General features: G+C 43.9%; 1 protein-coding gene across 2 annotated transcripts in view; it reads left to right on the top strand.

Moving 5' to 3' along the window:
* Positions 1–18,441, top strand: part of GRHL1 (grainyhead like transcription factor 1) — a 47,365-nt gene that overhangs the window by 18,416 nt on the left and 10,508 nt on the right. The window contains exons 9-10 of one of the 2 annotated variants that reach the window (XM_050753909.1): positions 12,844–13,002; positions 17,650–17,737. In XM_050753909.1, coding sequence (XP_050609866.1) covers positions 12,844–13,002; positions 17,650–17,737 — 247 coding nt within the window. The remainder of the gene's footprint in view (positions 1–12,843; positions 13,003–17,649; positions 17,738–18,441) is intronic. The other variant, XM_050753910.1, reaches the window with a different exon arrangement.

The following is an 18,441-nucleotide window of genomic DNA, read 5'->3' as shown; positions in this document are numbered from 1 at the left end:
CTTCTGAGGAAGCTAAACTCTAGACCTTGAAATGAATAGAAAACGTTATTGGCAGGGAAGATTACTTAAAAATGTAGGTATTTTATTAATAGAGCAACTTTATGGACTCACTAATATAAATGAGAGCACCTTTGCTCGTAAGAAATAATTTATGTTGGATTATATTATAACGTTTAAGTTGGATGAGTAACATTTAAGCACGGAAGATAAATTATAAACTAAAAAGCTGCTGTATTGGAATCCAGTGAAAACTGGGCCAGCCAGCTCTGAGGGAGACCTGTGAGCCAGCAGGCACTAAAGAAGGGGATGTCTGGGGGTGGTGTAGGGACACCTTTGGTAGAGTCAGCTACCCAGTGTGGCAGATGGGAAAACAGCTGCGGTCAAAGGAAATTGCAGGATTTCTTTGATCATCTGTGCATAGGTATGATCTTCATGAATAGTAAGCACACTTTTAAAGGATGTAATGAATCCTGGGAATACAAAATAAGAGGTTTTTCCAGTGGTAACACCTAAATCCTTACACTGTAAAGTGAATTATGTTGTAGTTTTCATTCACACATTTAATTTTAAAAATAGTAACAGCAAGAACTTTCTGCCAGACGTGCGCCAAGCTCCCGCTGGAGTAAGTAGCGTCAGAGAAGTAGATAGATGTAGAGTCTGACTTGGTTTTACTGTGTTGTGCGTTCCGTGGTAAAACACGCTGAAGATTTGGGCATTTCTCCTGAAGTGCTGTGTTTGGAACCTGGTTGCTTTGGAAAGTCTTTATCAAACCTTTGGAAGGAAGCTCTTTGTCCCAGTTTGTGAGCAGGTTGCTCGCCGACAGATGGAACTGCGTCTTTTTCTTGATGGCGTGATCTTATCTCTGGGTGTGCCAGAGCCAATTTCAACATACTTTTGTCTCTTCCCAGTTCAGTCCCTGTCCATTTTTTCCCTTCAGTGTGGTGTCTCAGCCTGTGGAGAAGAAGAAGGGGCAGTCAGAGACAGTACAAAATCAGAGAGCCTTGTTTCCTGGGGGAAGAAAACCCTGTCAAATCAGAGGACGCTGTGCTTTTGCTTTTAATTATGATCTATCAGCTCTAAGAAGGAACTCTGAGGCCTTTGGAAGGGTTGTCCTTCAGAGTCCAATGGTTTATGTCATGGAAAGACTCATGTTACAAAGGAAAGAGGATTAAAGTAGAATTTGGAGCCCAGCTAAGTACCAAGAAGCTTTTCTGTGGGGGAGTCTGTGTTTGGATGGGAAATCAGTATCTCTCTGTTTTGTCTCCTTGTCTCGGTAAAAGCCGATAGAGTTCTTGGTGAGGGATTATTGAGGCTTGTAGAGTCCATTCTGTAAAAGAGGGGTGTAACCATCCTGGTAACCTGAACGAAAGTCTTTCTGCTTCTGGGATGCAGGTTTATGAGTTTAATAAGTTTGTTGTTTTGTCTAAGCCTAATATTTGGAATTCATTGTGAGAGTAATTTTTAGTTTGTTTGGACTGAACATATTGCTTGCATTTAGAAGGATTCCATTCTAGTGAAGCACCCATCAAGTGTGCCATTAAAATAAGGTGTTGCCACGTTTGGTTCCATTAGGCAGGGACAGGTTTGGTTTGTTTCACAACTTTAAATTTCCAGTGTGATGGGAGGAAGGAGGGGGGAGAGAAGTGAGTCAAATATCCTACTTGCAATTGCAATTAAATGAAGACAGGAGATTTAAAACTAAAGGTATACTCCCTGGCCTAAGTAGAAAAAGATGTCAGGAAGCACTGTTACTTTTAAAATGCAGGAGAAGAGGCTTTTAGTGTCTAGGCAGATCACGAAGCTGACTAGACTGAGCTGCATTATTCATGCATTTCTATCCTTAAACCCCAAGGAAAACCCAAGGTATAGCCGTGGAGGCTTCTGAATTGAGATTTGTTTGATCCCAGGGGTTTTCTCTTACGCAGTTTAACAATACATATCTGTTAAAAGAAAAAATGACATGTTTTGTACCAGAGTCGAGATAGTCACATTCCTTTATACGGAATGAGTAGTTTTTAGAGTTGTAGCTTGATCAGTATTGGAAATAACAAGAAAACTTCCTCGATTGGAAGTTTGTAGAGAATGCCTTTAATTAGCTGATATAGAATAAAGTCTTTATTTAGCAATTGGACATTTTTCTTTGACGAAGCTGCTTTTTTCGGGGTGATTGTGAGGATGATTTCTCCTAGAAACTTCTCGTTTTTTTTTAAAGCTAAGTCTATTGGACTTTGGCTTGAAGATATGTTCCATGCAGATGTAAAATAAAGTCCATCGAACCACGGTAGAACTTGGAATCCACAGGTAACGAAGCGTACATTTGTCATCGCGCAGGCCGGGGGGTAAGGGCCAAGCGGAAGCTGTCTCTGGACCAGGGAGGGACTTGGCAGCTGAAGAAAGCTGTAGTTTGGTAGTGAAACTTGCGTCTTGTGAAACGGATTTCAAGCACCCGTGTCTGTGTAGCCTGCATCTGGGCTGCTACTTGAATTCCTTTTTCTTTTTTTTTTGGTTGAATTTTCCCCCTTCCTCCACCCTGCCACTGTCAAGAAACAATTGACTCCTCTATAAAACTTTCTTTTTTGATAGCTTGTCACCTTAACCCTCCTTCTCCTAGGTCCTTCCTGGAAATTCTATCTGTGGTAGCTTTCTCAAGCTGTCTTTTCAACCAGTTTTGCTACTTGGAAACTAAAGCAGAGAGCCTGACTGTGACCTGACATCATTAGTAGTAACTGAACTTACCCAGCACAGCAGTTTCAAGGCAGCATGGGGCCTTGGAGTTCAGATTTCTTTTATGTGGAGCTCTTCTGCACGCAAGACCCTCAATCCTTTAGTAAATACAGGGCACTCCCTACATTAACTTAGGGATTTTGTTTTTAGCTTTTCCTTGTAAATGAAAGAGAACTTCTGATTGGAAGGCAGCCTGCCCGCCAGCTCTTCCTTTCTGGCCCATGGGCTTGCCTGCCCTGTTCCGTGCCTGGTGAGGATGGAATGTGGCCTGTGTGCCTTGTGTCACACCTGCATCCAGTTCTGCATATTTCAGAACAAACATTGTACTTACTTGGGACAACAGGTGCCAAATCACTGTATATGCCAAGTGTCCTTAGGTTCACCAGGTCCTGCTTACAGGACCGTGACACGGGAGAAGAGTGTGCAGGTACCTCCACAGTGGTGGTGTGTTTTTTTTGGGTTTTTTTTTCTGTCTCTCTTTTTATCTCTGTGACTTTTTCCCTGGCTCCCTACACTCCACAGAAACCAAGCCCATATGTGGGCGGTGTGGGAAGGTGGTGCTGAGGCAACAGCCAGGCTGCTGACTCGTTCTTGTTTTTCTTCAGGGAAACGCCCCACATAGATGTGGGAAGATTTCAAGTTAGTGCCTCTTTATTCCCACATCCCTGTCCTCCCTGCCCGCCTCCTGCCAATTCTTTTTCTTTTTCCTTGATGGTGATTGGATAGTCTGAGAAATAACACAAATGCTGGCTGCCACTGGAAGTCTTTTATTTCTTGGGGGTAGCATTCTTCCCTGGGATAGGCTGGTCTCCTCCCACCATCAGAGCAGGCATGCTGGGGTTCTCTGAGTGGGACTGGGTTCTGCTTCTGAGTCTGTGACTCAGTCCCCAATATCTTCTTGGGCCACATGAATTAATGGAGCCCACACAGATGGAGGACTAGCAGGGGACCACAAGGCCCAGAGAGAAGGAAGGTCATCAGTGTTTGTTTGTTTATTTTGGGTTGGGGAAGGAATGCTATGATGATTATGTGTCTGCCATATCATACTTAGTAAAATGTTCCTGAACAATCTGACTTTGATTTGTTAAACTATTTCCCACTCTCCTGGCTTCAGTTGAATTTTATAACTGTATATAAATGTCTTAGAAAATGGTGATTTCATTCTCTTTTAGTGCTGTTGGATTTGGGGTTAGAATAACTACATTATGGACCTCACATTTTAATTTTGGTTGTTAGGTTTCTATTAACTCTCTTAGAGCAATCTTTTTCACTGATTTAGAGAATTAAAGTAGAAATTTCCCTAGGGTTTCTACATTCAATTTAGTAGATTGATTACTTTCTGAAATGATATTTTGCGGCGTTTGACTAAATTGAATTTATTTATTTATTTATTTATTTTTTGAGACGGAGTCTGGCTCTGTCGCCCGGGCTGGAGTGCAGTGGCCGGATCTCAGCTCACTGCAAGCTCCACCCCCCGGGTTTACGCCATTCTCCTGCCTCAGCCTCCCGAGTAGCTGGGACTACAGGTGCCCGCCGCCTCGCCCGGCTAGTTTTTTTTTGTATTTTCTAGTAGAGACGGGGTTTCACCGTGTTCGCCAGGATGGTCTCGATCTCCTGACCTAGTGATCCGCCCGTCTCGGCCTCCCAAAGTGCTGGGATTACAGGCTTGAGCCACCGCGCCCAGCCCTAAATTGAATTTAAATACTAGGATGGGTTAAAGTGATAAAGACTCCCAGAGGCAACTGGGCCTGTGTCCACGACCGCTGCTGCTGTCTCATGGAGCCACATCACCAGCTAGACTCATGACTTATGTGAAGTCAAATAGGAAGTTTGAAACAGCCTAGCTCTGTGGTTCGAAATGCAGAGACCTTTAATTTCATGCCTCGTGACCAAAAAGCAACCTGCTCAGAACCATTCGGGGTTCGCCCTTTTCTCTACGTTCGTCTACTTCACCAAACAATTTTTCCACAAGGTACTTCTCTGGCTTTCTATTTGTCACTGTCACAGTGTGGTTTTGAGAAAAGAGCCTTGAGGTTGGAATCAGGAGACTTGGGTCCTGGCCTTGGCTTTGTCACCTGTTTAACTGTGTGTCTTTTGCCATCTATATCTTCAAAGCCTGAGGCTCAGTCACAGCTTGACACCGTCTCTTTTGAGTTTAAAGATACTGATAGCCAGAGACTGTGCGCTGTGTGATATTCTTGTGAAAGGTGAATGTTTTTAGGGTAGGCAGTGAGGATAAGTGCATTTCTCTCCACAAATTAAATTCACTTGTTAAAGTTCACATTCCTGACTACTCTCTTTAGACTACACAGTTAGCATGCTTTATTGGAATTGTGTCGTGGTTTGTAGTGTTGATGATAAAGCTCAAAAGGAGTGGGTGAGTTGGGGATTTTATAAAACTGATTCTCAGTTACTTTCCTTATACCTGCTGTGAAATGAACTTCTGATGGTGATCTCTGTTTTGAGCACAGTGGGTTTTTTTGTTTGTTTGTTTTGTTTTGTTGTCTTTTTCCTCCTTGTTTTCTCTTTGAGGACTAACTTGGCGGAAGCAGCCAAGTGTGAACAGCGCTGATGTGGCTGCCGCAGTGCTTCCTGGAGGAATCATTATAAATTCAAGATCTGATTTCTTGTTGGTTTCCGTGCTTGAGAGCATTTAGAATAAAAGTCTGTATCAGTTAATCCTTTGATCATTTAAATCATCTTATTTTGTTTTCCTCTCATTTTCAAACTGAGGTTTGAAAACAAAATTAAATACTTTGAAACATTCTAAGGGCATAAATTATTGGTCAGGAATGAGGAACTGTCCTTAGAAAAATGGGCTAGACGTTTTAAAAGGAATCTTGTAGAGCACCTTGGATTGTTTAGCAGTTTATGTTTGTGGTTAGTTTTTTTCTCTTCCAATAATTTGGGTGGGAATAATATTAGTTGCTCATCTTTTGACATTAATGTTCTAATTATTTGAATACAAATGTTTTCTCTCAAAATAAGTGGGAAGCATGAAAACAGAAAAGGTCATCTTTTGAGTTCTTAAAGTTTTATGTCAGAGATCTTCACATCTTTCTAGAGAAGGAAGGTTGTAAATCTTCAGCCTACTCCGATTCTGAAATGGGGCTTTTTAAGCATGTGTGTGTGTATACATGCACTCCCATATGTTTTATAAAGGAGGAGTTGGATGTGTCCTCATTCATCGTACTTTTTACCTCTTTCCCATCCTCTGTAAAGATAGTGGAGTGTTTTCTGTAATCACATTGATACTATTTGTCTGCAGGATAGGAACAGTCCGAGCCTGGTTTTACCTGGATTTGGGTGAATAGCCCTGTGCTCTTGCTCACTCGGGGCTCCCCATTAGGTAGAATCCATGCAAAGTGTTAAAACTGAGGAACAAAGTGTGCCTATCTTGTTGCTCCCACTGGACCCAAGGGAGAGCTCTGGCTTGTGTTTCTACACTCGCCTTATATGTATGCCAGCAGGTTTTTAACATTAAACAAAACTGTTTAGTTGCAGACTAAAGAAGGCCGCCTCCTGACCATGAAGCTCCCCAGAAGCTGCACTTCTCCCTCAGAACTTGCCTGGTCCCTCCATGAGCGTGGGCTGTGCTGATAGGGACAGTGTGTTTCCACAGGGGAGCGATGCATGGGCACAGCACACACTGGATGTCTTGCCAGGAAGTCACTTATGCGGAAAGTGGAAATACTCAATTACAAACAGAGAAATACACCTCCTCCCTGTTTACTCCATCATGGTGATGTAAGGATAAATTAATGTCCAAGCAACTTAGAGGATGGTTTAGATCAGTGGTCAGCAGATGACACCTCTGAGGCTGGGCCAGCTAGCTGCCTGTTTATATAAATCAAGTTTTATCAAAACACCACCACACTCATATCCGTGGCTACTTTTATACTATTACTGCAGAGTTGGGTAGTTGCATGTGGCCCACGGATGTGAAAATACTATCGGGCCCTTTACAGAAAAATAGTTGCTTCTGGTTTAGATAAGGGGATAAAAAATATTTTATATATCTACTTTGTACTTATTCTTAGGCATACTTATTCAATACCCAGTATGTATTTTCCTCCTTTTATTAAAAGCATATGTTAAGCATATGTTATGATCCAGGCATGAGACATAGAGATGATTATTAAGACAGGGTCGGCTGGGCGCGGTGGCTCACGCCTATAATCCCAGCACTTTGGGAGGCCGAGACGGGCGGATCACGAGGTCAGGAGATCGAGACCATCCTGGCTAACATGGTGAAACCCCGTCTCTACTAAAAATACAAGAAAATTAGCCAGGCGAGGTGGCGGGCGCCTGTAGTCCCAGCTACTCGGGAGGCTGAGGCGGGAGAATGGCGTGAACCCGGCGGGGCGGAGCTTGCAGTGAGCCGAGATCGCGCCACCGCACTCCAGCCTGGGGCACAGAGCCAGACTCCGTCTCAAAAAAAAAAAAGACAGGGTCATCTCAAGGAGGTTGCCATTTAGTGAGGAAGGCAACACATCATGCTTTGTCCTGTGGTTCAGAGTTACAACCTCAGCCTTCAGCTGAACACACAAGTTCACCACAAATGCCAATCCCTATGAAATCAAACATAACATGAGTAATAAAAATAAGCGGGAGAGTTTAATATGTGTGTAATTGGTTTTTTTTTTTTTCCTGGTTAATATCTTAAGAACTTTTGAGTATATGAGGATTTGCATGATCTTATTGAATAGCAGGGTTGAACAAAATGGCTTTAATCTAGATCTTTCTGTATGTGTGTGCCACTTTTGCCTATATATCTAGATCTAGGTATTCTTTAAGTTAAATTACATGAATATTCTTATTTGATAGGGCTATGCCTCTGTAAAAATTTTGTTTAATGTTAAAAACCTGCTGGCATACATATAAATACATAAAAAAATATCTTCACTCTTTAAGGAAAGGAAGCCATGTATTGGAACTTGCTTTAATAATCTCAGAGTTTTAGAGCCAAGGGAGACCTTTTGTGGATCCTAGTGTGTAAGCAGCTAGAAGACTAATCACTTCACTGCAGTGGTTTCTATCTTGGCCAATCACTCAAATTACTCGAATTTGGTGCAGAGCACCAAAAAAACAAAAACAAAAAAAACAGTCCCAGCATCTTGAACCCACCCCAGGACAATGAAATCAGAATCTCTGGGGTGTGGCCAGGATATCCGACATCTGTATGTTTTTAAGTCCTGCCAGGCACAACTAATTCAGTCAGGGTTGTGAGGCACTGTTGTACAGACAGGATTCTGAAACTTTAGTGTGAATTAAATTTGGAATTAACTGGAGAGCTTGTTAACCTCCCCTTCCACTCTCCCTGAGTTTTTGGATTCAGTGAGTCTGGGGTGGGCACCAGGATCTTCATTTCCAACAAGTTCCCTCATGCTGATGCTCCTGGCATCACACTTTGAGAGCCATTGCTGTATGAGATTCTTAAGTTTTACATAAGTAGTTATTGTGATGACTTTAACTGGCAACTTATGTGGTATTTTTAAACTAATATGACTTATAAAAAGTTGATAGATAAATGTATTACACGAAACTATTGTCACCAGTAAAAACAGTATAGATATAGGATTCATCCTTTGTCAATGTAAGTATATAATCATGGAAGTCCAGAGGTAGTCATCCAGAGATCCACGAATTCACCCTGCCCTTTGACAGGTAGGGACCCTTGCACTGGGTCGCAGCGCTAGTTAGGGGCCAGCTCAGATGCTTTGATGTTTAGACCTAAGCTGCTTCTGTTGGGAATGTGGCTCTGCTTGTAGACTTTGGTTGAGGGTTAAACCCAGCACACATGTCCCCTCTGCACCAGCATGTCCCCTTGATCGTCTGTGTTCTTACCTTGGATCCTTTCTTAAGAGCAGGGGCATCGTGACCACCGGCCCCATCTTCTGTCTGGCATCTTCAGCCCACAGTTCCTGTCTCTCATGTTCGTGGCCTGCAGTGCTTACGTTTCATAGCTTTGTCATCTTCTCCTGGGATGTTTGTGTATTTATCTAGGCAAGGTAGCATTTTTTTTTTAATGTTGAATTAGGACCATTGTAAACTTTCTTTAATACATTTAGAAAACTGCCAAGTTTGGAAATAACTGATTTTTTAAAATAAGAGAGAAATGTATATCAGTAAGAGACCACAGATCATCACAAATGCACACCAGCATGGGCAAAGCTGTGCCGAAGCTCTGTGTTTGCCCTGATCCTGGGATTTGGCCCCTGCTCATTTCTTTTTTGAATAGAAACTTGAAACCGAGAAGCAAGGGGAGGTTAGGTTTTGGGTTGGATTACTGTGAAATCCTCTTGTAAAGGTAGTATCACTTTGGGTCGAAGACTTCCTGGAATCGTGAGGGTAAAGTTGAACTTTCCCAGGCAGCTAGCTGTTTTTGAACTAGGAATTGAGCCACATGGCCTAGAATGACAGAAAAAATTCGGATTTTCCATTTGGTTGTAAATTGAAAAATATATGGTGGTTTGGTTACTTTGCTTAGTTGTTTGCATGGACTTTTTTAAAAACCTGAATGCATTCCGCAGACTCTCCATACCTCTGATTTGTGGATTTAGGGATTGTACTTGAAGTGTTTTTTAAAAAAACGTGGCTGGCAGCAGTTACTCACACCTGTAATCTCAGCACTTTGGGAGGCCGAGGCGGGCGGATCATGAGGTCAGGAGTTCGAGACCAGCCTGGCCAATATAGTGAAACCCCATCTCTACTAAAAATACAAAATTAGCCAGGTGTGGTGGTGCAAGCCTGTAATCCCAGCTACTCGGGAGGCTGAGGCAGGAGAATCGCTTGAACCCGGGAGGCAGAGGTTGCAGTGAGCCGAGATAGCTCCACTGCACTCCAGCCTGGGCGAAAAGAGCGAAACTGAATCTCAAAAATAAATAAATAAATAAAAGATATAAAGTCAAAGCACATATTTTCTGTAATGTATGTGCCACTTTTGCCTATATATCTAGATCTAGGTATTCTTTAAGTTAAAGCAATTTATTTATTTACTGGAAATAAGTTTAAGTGGAAAGAAAAATTATAGCAGGCAGGATAAGGTACTGTGCTCGGTGTTAGAAGGGACAAAGCGTAGAATTATGGACCCGGCCTGCTAAATATTTACAGTCTAGTCAGGGAGATAAACCATGCACATATCAAAAGGCAAACCATCCCAGGTAGGAGATCAGAGCCAGCTATTTGTGGAAGATGTTGGTTTGGGAGTCGTAGTGGGGTGTGAAGGGGAAAGCCCTCCAATGAACCCCAGCGCATCGCTTTCTACCTTGGGACAACTTTAAACAGCGTTGTGGGCTTCATCTGTGCAAGAAGGATGATAGTCCCTTTCCCTGTGGGTGATTCGGTGAGACCGTGCTTGACATGCCCAGCACAGGTCCTGACGCCAGGTGCACAGTGTGTGGTCCCTCTGCTGTGTGGCCAGCCCGTGCTGCCATCTGCGTGCTTGTGACCGTGTGTGGGGTGGGACTTGGGCCGGCCTTACAGATGGAGACAGACGGGGGGAGCCGTGCAGGCGGGCCTGCCTGGGAAGTCATGAGCAAGAAGCCTGGAGTAGGAAGCGGACGAGGACTGAGGTGAGGTGGGAATGGATGTGCAGATTGTGTTCGGGGATGGTGAGGAGACCAGCTGGGGTGGAGGGCTTGTGAAGGGACAAGATCAGAAATGACTTTTAAATCTGTTAACTTGGACAAGTCCTTCCTCTTTTTAGGATGTGTTGGTCTTTTCCTGCTGAGAAACAGTGTGTAGCCTAGAGTGAGGGTAAAATCCCGACCTCAGCTTTTGCATTTTGCATGCCTTCTAGGGAGCCATCTTTGTCACCATGATCCTGACTTTCCTCTTCTCCCTCCCTTCCTTCTCTTTCATCTTAAAGTTCTTATAGCTGGGCCGGGCGTGGTGACTCACACCTGTAATCGCAGCACTTTGGGAGGCCAAGGCGGGCCGATCACTTGAAGTCAGGAGTTTGAGACCAGCCTGGCCAAAATGGTGAAACCACCCCTCTACTAAAAATACAAAAATTAGCCAGGCGTAGTGGTGAGTGCCTGTAATCCCAGCTACTCAGAGGCTGAGGCAGGAGAAGGACTTGAACCCAGGAGGCGGAGGTTGCAGGATTGTGGTGAGCCGAGATTGCACCATTGCACTCCAGCCTGGGCAACAAGAGCAAAACTCCATCTCAAAAAAAAAAGTTATTATAGCTGTCCCCCACCCCCGTTATAACTTAAATTTCTCCCCATCTGCCCTGGTTCAGCCAGTGACACCCAGTGCTGCTCCTGGTGGACCCATTCTTGGTTGTTGACCCAGGGACTAGAAGGAATCTTCCCCTGTCAGCTCTTGGGTCTGAAATGGGCCAGTCTTAGTTTTAAAAACTGTTAATTCCAATAATGTCCACTATGTGGTACACATGCATCAGAAATAAATTCTAAAACTAGTTGAAAGGGAGCTCAAAAACATTTTAAAAATCCAGAATGATAAAAATAGCTGGGAAATGGCACATGTTTATTTGCTGTGCACTGGGTTCCTCTTAAGTAGCAGCTTCCAGTGTCATATTCATAATGTGACTCAGTTTATTTTAACTTTTGAGAAAGTGTGCTGGGAGATAACTGATTTGGATCCCAGGAGAGGAGAGAAGGGTATGACATCTTCTGCCTTCCATTTCGATGGTGGGGGATCCCCCTGGATGGCTTCTCGCCGGCTTAGTGCATAGCTCAGGCACACGCTAACAGCTGGAGTGAGTGTACCTGGTACTAACCTACTGCACTTGGAAGTCATCTTTAAATATTGTTCTTGTGGGCTGGGTGTAGTAGCTCCTGCCTGTAATCCCAGCACTTTGGGAGGCCAAGATGGTAGGATCACTTGAGCTCAGGAGTTCAAGACCAGCCTGGGCAACATAATGGAACCCTGTCTCTACAAAAAAAATACAAAAATTAGCTGGGCGTGGTGGCACACACCTGTGATCCCAGCTACTTGGGAGGCCGAGGTGGGAGCATGGCTTGAGCCCAGAAGGCAGAGATTGCAGTGAGCTGAGATCACACCACCACACTCCAGCCCGAGCGACAGAGCCAGACTGTCTTAAAAAAAAAAAAATTGCTCCCATGGGAAGTGGTGGCTTGGGCCACCACTAGGAAAGCAGACTTTTGAAACTGTGGGTTGAGAAGCTCAAAGTCTGGTTTAGACAGTTTCTCTAAAGTAATTTCATGATTGAATAGTAGAACTGTGGCTTAAGGAATTGGATTCTTCTTTTCTCTCATGGAAATAGACCCACCAGCATAACATCTTCCCAGGTTATTCTAGGAAGTTTTGACCGCATCTGTGTGGAACGTCTTGAACGAGGAACACATTCCTGAGTGTTTAGTGATCGTTAAGTTCTCAGTCTATTAACAAACTTCACCACTTTTGTTTTAGGTTTAATCTGAGCATGTAAAGAATCCAGTTATGTTTAAATAAAAGACCCTTGCACTGATATTTCCGTACCTAGAAAGGAGTGTGGAAATAATTGTAAATTATAAATTATTCCTTGAAGACTGGGCCCAATGTGATTTGTTAACCAAAAGATTAATAAGAACAAAGTGGAAAGAAATGAGGACTGTTTAGTCTGGATGGGCAGAGATTGAGAGAGAACTTCATTAGAATCTTATAAAAATTGTGGATTAGAGGAACACCGATTTCATAAGTTCTAAAATATGAGGACATAGAGTACTACAGGTTATCCTAAGAGGTGGTGTCAACGTAAACATAGGTGGATTCCCAGGAAGTTTTTACTAAGTTACAGAACAACTGCAGAGGGAGCTATGCTATTGGTAAGTTTGGAAAATGGCATCGGGAAAGCTAATCAGCCTCTTCCCCTGTCCTAGCTGATATTAGGGATTCTGGAAGGAAACATGAGCAGAGGTTCAGAGCTGCCGACTCTTCCTCCTCTTTAAGATCTGCTATTTCTATGACCAAAAGCAGTTTTAAAATAAACCCCTGATCACCTCTTTTTAAAAACCCTTTTTTAAAAAATGAGAAACTGAACTTCTCATTTAAAATAGACTTGAGTAATTTCAGTGATGTTAATATTTTCATGAGCTGTGCTAGGTTTGACTTGGTGCCTGTTGCTTATGGAACCTTCTCTTCCCTTTGCAGGTTTTCATCTCTGTGAACTGCTTAAGCACAGACTTCTCTTCCCAGAAGGGAGTGAAGGGGTTGCCTCTTAACATTCAAATTGATACCTATAGTTACAACAACCGCAGCAACAAGCCTGTGCACCGGGCCTACTGCCAGATCAAGGTCTTCTGTGACAAGGTAAGGTCGGCAGGGATGCTTGGAACAAGTGTTTGAGACACACTCACGGAAAAGGACCAGGGTCTCTTTAATATTTAATGTCAAAATGAGAATATAGCTGCTAATATAGAAAAACTTTTAAAATTATTTTATTTATTTATTTATTTATTTATTTATTTTATTTTGTTTTTGAGACAGTCTCGCTCTGTCGCCCAGGCTGGAGTGCAATGGTGCAATCTCAGCTCACTGCAACCTCTGCCTCCTGGGTTCAAGCAATTCTCCTGCCTCAGCCTCCCCAGTAGTTGGGATTACAGGTGCACACCACCATGCCCGGCTAGTTTTTTGTATTTTTAGTAGAGATGGGGTTCTGCCATATTGCCCAGGCTGGTCTCCAACTCCTGAGCTCAAGTAATCTGCCCACCTCGGCCTCCCAGAGTGCTAGGATTACAGGTGTGAGCCACCGCACCCAGCCTTTATCAGAGATGAGGTCTCACTCTGTCATCTAGGCTGGAATTCCGTGGTGCAATTACTGCTTACTGTAGCCTCAACCTCCTGGGCTCAAGCGATCCCCCGAACTCAGTCTCCTAAGTGGTTGGGACTACGGCACATCCCATCACACCCAGCTAATTTTTTAATTTTTTTGTGGAGAAGGGTTCCCGCCATGTTGCCCAGGCTGGTCTTGAACTCCTGGCCTCAAGTGGTCCTCCCACCTTGGCTTCCGAAAGTGTAAAACAGCTTTTTTTTTTTTTTTTTTTTTTTTTTGAGACAGAGTCTGGCTCTGTTGCCCATGCTGGAGTGCAGTGGCGAAATCTCGGCTCACTGCAGCCTCTGCCTCCCGGGTTCAAACGATTCTTGTGCCTCAGTCTCTCCAGTAGCTGGGATTACAGATGTGCACCCACCACACCTGGCTAATTTTTGTATTTTTAATAGAGACAGGGTTTTGCCAGGTTGGCCAGGCTGGTCTTGAACTCCTGGCCTCATGTGATCTGCCCACCTTGGCTTCCCAGAGTGCTGGGATTACAGGTGTGAGCCACTGTGCCTGGCCTAAAATAGCTTAATTATTGTTTTGGCCTTGCAAAGACACATTATAGAGAGATTTTTAAAATTACTTTTTAACTGAAAGATTAGAAGAATTGATGAGTACATTTTGTTGGGCATGTCTGATAAGTAAAGGAGGTGCGCACAGGCCCCTCTGAGCCCAGCTGCTGGAGGTGTAGGCAGTCAACCCTGCACGGAGGCTCTTCTTCAGCTGCGTCTGATTGGATGAATCACAAAGGGCTGTGCCTTCACAGTGCAAGGCCCAGAGGGATCTCTGCATGACCTGTTTTCCCTGGTGTGGCTCCTTTTTATCTGGAGAAGAGAGGCTTACTTTTGCCCAGTGCAGAGCCAGGGGCTGAGCTGAATTCGATGCAGGGAGAGTCTGGAAGGTGCGTCGAGTCTTGAGGGGAAAGTTTGTGCTGGCTCGGAACTGGGGAGCAACTGCAGATGAGTGGACGGTCCATTGAACTAAGACAGCAAGATCTTGACTTTTTCCAACTCAAAAATGTTGGACCTGTTTTCGGCGGGGGAGGGGGGCAGTTCTTTTCATCCTGTTAAGGGAGCTTGTCTTTTATTGAGATTTTTAGAAGGGGCTAGGTAACTGGAAGTATGTTTGCTGTCAGAATCCTGGTCTTTCACCCTGGCTTTTGCATCAGGTATACGAAGCACAGTGGCTGAGCACAGTAAATGAGTCTGAGGCCTTTTTCGGGTTTTTTGGATCGTGTTTACTCTTTGTGTGGCATTCGGTGATTTTCACCTTCCTGGGTGCTCGACATTTTTATATTATTGTGAATCTCCTTGAATTTTGTCCTGAAATCTGGTTAAGTTGCTTGGAAACCATTTGATCTTTCAGATCCTATGTCTATGATTTGATAGGCGGATCTGGAGCTGTGCTCAATGTAAGGCTAATCATTCTGTGCTCCTGAGCAGGATTTTCCTGAATATTCTACCAAGTGTCCTGCTCATTACAAGTTTTTCCAGTCATATTGTTTCCTTGTAATAATCCTCATTACAAGGATTTCCAGTCCACCCCATATGGTGGGAACAGGTACTGTTTCTGGCTCTGTGTGAGTTTCGGAAACTGTTTTTCTAATCTTTTCAGATGTCAGTTCCCAACCCTGACCCCCAGCCTTGGGCAACTTCCTGGTACCTCTGTACCTGTTGGTGCCTGGCCACCCTAAAGATCTCGGAGCTTTTTCCTCTTTGGTACTTTGTCCTGCTGCCCTGATCTCTGTGGACTTCCAGCTCTGTCTCCTCAACCCTGGGCACCTGGACTGAGAATACATGGGCTCCCCCTCCCATGCCACAGCCTGGGAACTCTGAAGGCAGCAGCCAGCATGGTTTTAGGACTTGCCACACGTTCTTGTTCTCCCTGTTGTTTAGTTGCCTACTGGTCAGGGCCTCGCATTCTTGTTTTATGCATTTTGTCTGGTTTTTGTTGTTGTTTCAGGGTGGAGGGTAAATGTGATCTGTGTTACTCCATGTTATGTAGAAGCAGAAATGCCTTATTCTTTATAGATACACAGGTAAATAAGGAGGGACAGTCCTGTTTTGTAATACGGGACTGCACCCTCCACCTTTTGGAGGAGGGTGGTGTTTATCATCAGAATGAAGTTATGGTTAGACTATTAGAACGGACAGGGAGACCCAGACCAACTTCATACAATAATGGCTAGGAGATTGGGGTATTTACCTGTTTTTCTGTGTCAAGGAGGGACTGTTATGTCAATGTTACATAGCAATTTTTTTTTTTTTTTTTTTTTTTTTGAGACGGAGTCTCGCTGTGTCTCCCAGGCTGGAGTGCAGTGGCATGATCTCGGCTCACTGCAAGCTCTGCCTCCCGGGTTCACGCCATTCTCCCGCCTCAGCCTCCCAAGTAGCTGAGACTACAGGCGCCCGCCACCACGCCCGGCTAGTTTTTTTTGTATTTTTTTAGTAGAGACGGGGTTTCACCATGTTAGCCAGGATAGTCTCGATCTCCTGACCTCGTGATCCACCCGCCTTGGCCTCCCAAAGTGCTGGGATTACAGGCTTGAGCCACCGCGCCCGGCCTACATAGCAATTTTTATAAGCAGGTTGTATATTTACTATGTTAATATGCTACCACCTTCTAGAAAAGGCAGAAGGTGGTTTTCTGTTTTTAAAGTGTTTTATTGTATAATAATGCTACGATCAGTGGGATTTTTATTGCCTCTCTTTGCTATCCGCAAATTTATTTAACAGAAAAATAAGCTACCAGTTCATCCTTAACTGGATAACTATGTAAAGAAATCTGTACCATCCAGAAATTCCAGTAAGTCAAGCAAAATGATTAAATGTAATGTTTTTAAATATGCTTAATTGCTTGCCTTTAGGTCGTGTTTATTACTAATATGATTCTTTTGAAAATTGTTGTGGGTTCAGTTGCGTGGTACTATCAGTCTTTGCGCGGTTAGTATACAGAGTACATGAGTGTCCTTTTTCTGGGACTCTGAGTACACTTTTTCTCTTTTTTCTTTGAGGGAGTCTCACTCTGTCACCCAGACTGGAGTACAGTGGTGCGATCCCAGCTCACTGCAATCTCTGCCTCCCGGGTTCAAGTGATTCTCGTGCCTCAGCCTCCTGAGTAGCTGGGATTACAGGCATGCACCACCACGCCCAGCTGATTTTTTTGTATTTTTAGTGGAGACAGGGTTTCACCATGTTGGCCAGGCTGGTCTTGAACTCCTGGCCTCAAGTGATCTACCCACCGCGGCCTCCCAAAGTGCTGGGATTACAAGCGTGAGCCCCCGTGCCCGGCCCACTTTTTCTCTTTTAAGTGATTATGCAGATTTCTAGTTCCATCTTCACTTTGTGAATTCAGCTTGGTCAGATCTGCTACATGGTTGATGCCAGGCCCTTGGACTGAATTACAGCTTTCAGTGATAACCTTGGCCATATAGGAGAGTATACTCAACAGTAGGGCCAACTTAGTTTTTTTCTTTCATTTCCTTTTCCTACTGGACAAAGGGAAGATACCCTTGTGTCTTTGCAGGCGTGTGGTATGCTCAGATTTTCTCAGCTTTCATTTAACATGACCACATCCGTTATAAGGAGGAATTTTGCTTTTTTTTTTTTTTTTGAGACTAGTTTCGCTTTGTCACCCAGGCTGGAGTGCAGTGGTGTGATCTCGGCTCACTGCAACCTCCACCTCTCAGGGGTTCAAGCGATTCTCCTGCCTCAGCCTCCCAAGTAGCTGGGACTACAGGTGCCCGCTACCACGCTTGGCTAATTTTTGTATTTTTAGTAGAGGTGGAGTTTCACCATGTTGGCCAGGCTGGTCTCAAACTCCAGACCTCAAATGATCCACCCACCTCAGCCTCCCAAAGTGCTCGGATTACAGGCGTGAGCAACCGCTCCCGGCCGGAATTTTGCTTTATTTGTTTTTCAAATAAATGTTGTTCCCTGTGATTTCATTGAATTAAATATAATTTTTAAGACTAATCTTTTTAGAAGAAACTGCTATGGTAAGCCTCATGAATATAGTAAGTAATGGAGTTCCTGTCCAGAGAAGGGAGAAGGGCTTTTTCTAAACTTCATTGGTCAGGATAAGAGTTAAATATTTTAAAGATCAGAAAACAGAATCATATCTTGTCTTCTCTTGACCTACAGGGAGCTGAGCGGAAAATCAGGGATGAAGAACGAAAGCAAAGCAAAAGAAAAGGCAAGTGTCCTGACCCCAGCTCCCAGTTGAATGCCTGTAAGTAGAAATGTTCCCGGCAAGCTTCAGACCTTTTCTGTTCAGAATGGTGGCTGGAGTTTGCACACAGAAGACAGTGGGTGTTCTTCCTGTCTGCAGTGTGGTGCTGCCTCTTCCTCAGATCAGCAGCAGATGCCGCTCAGCGGGGGGTTTTCCTGGGGACCACAGGGTAGATCCCCGGGTTTTCCCGACCTCAGCGTTTTTGGCTGTCAGTTCTAGTTCAGACTCCTGCTTCCAGTCTTGAAAAATGACAACACGTTCTGCATGAATCACTGTTAAAATTGGGACTTGTCTAGATTTTTTTAAGTTATAATAACGGTCTTGAGAATTCAAGATGCCTTGACTCCAAGTAGGATCATATTTTGTATCTTAAGTATAGTATTTTAATATTTGCAGAATCTATAGGGCTGCTGTTTGGACATTTCACCAGGAAAGCTTTGTTTTCTTGTTTTCTTTTTTTTTTAACTGTGACCAGTATTCATATTCACAAAACCTTGTCTCTACAATGAAGAAGGGGCTGCTCGTGCCTGTAGGGTTCCATCCGTAGTACGTGGGCTTCTGGCATGCTCTTTTGAATGGTCTGTCTGGCTCAGCAGACATTTGCCCTGCAACACCTTAGTCAGGATTCTCCCACTGGTATCAAAGTGCAAACTCCCAGTGACACTTCAGAGAGCAGCTGACGAACTAGGAGACCTCATTACTGA

This window comes from Macaca thibetana, chromosome 13, assembly GCF_024542745.1.
Source record: "Macaca thibetana thibetana isolate TM-01 chromosome 13, ASM2454274v1, whole genome shotgun sequence".
In the NCBI taxonomy this organism is placed as follows: Eukaryota; Metazoa; Chordata; class Mammalia; order Primates; family Cercopithecidae; genus Macaca; species Macaca thibetana.
Note: the sequence above shows the minus strand (reverse complement) of the source record. Positions and strands in the feature narration are given on the sequence as shown.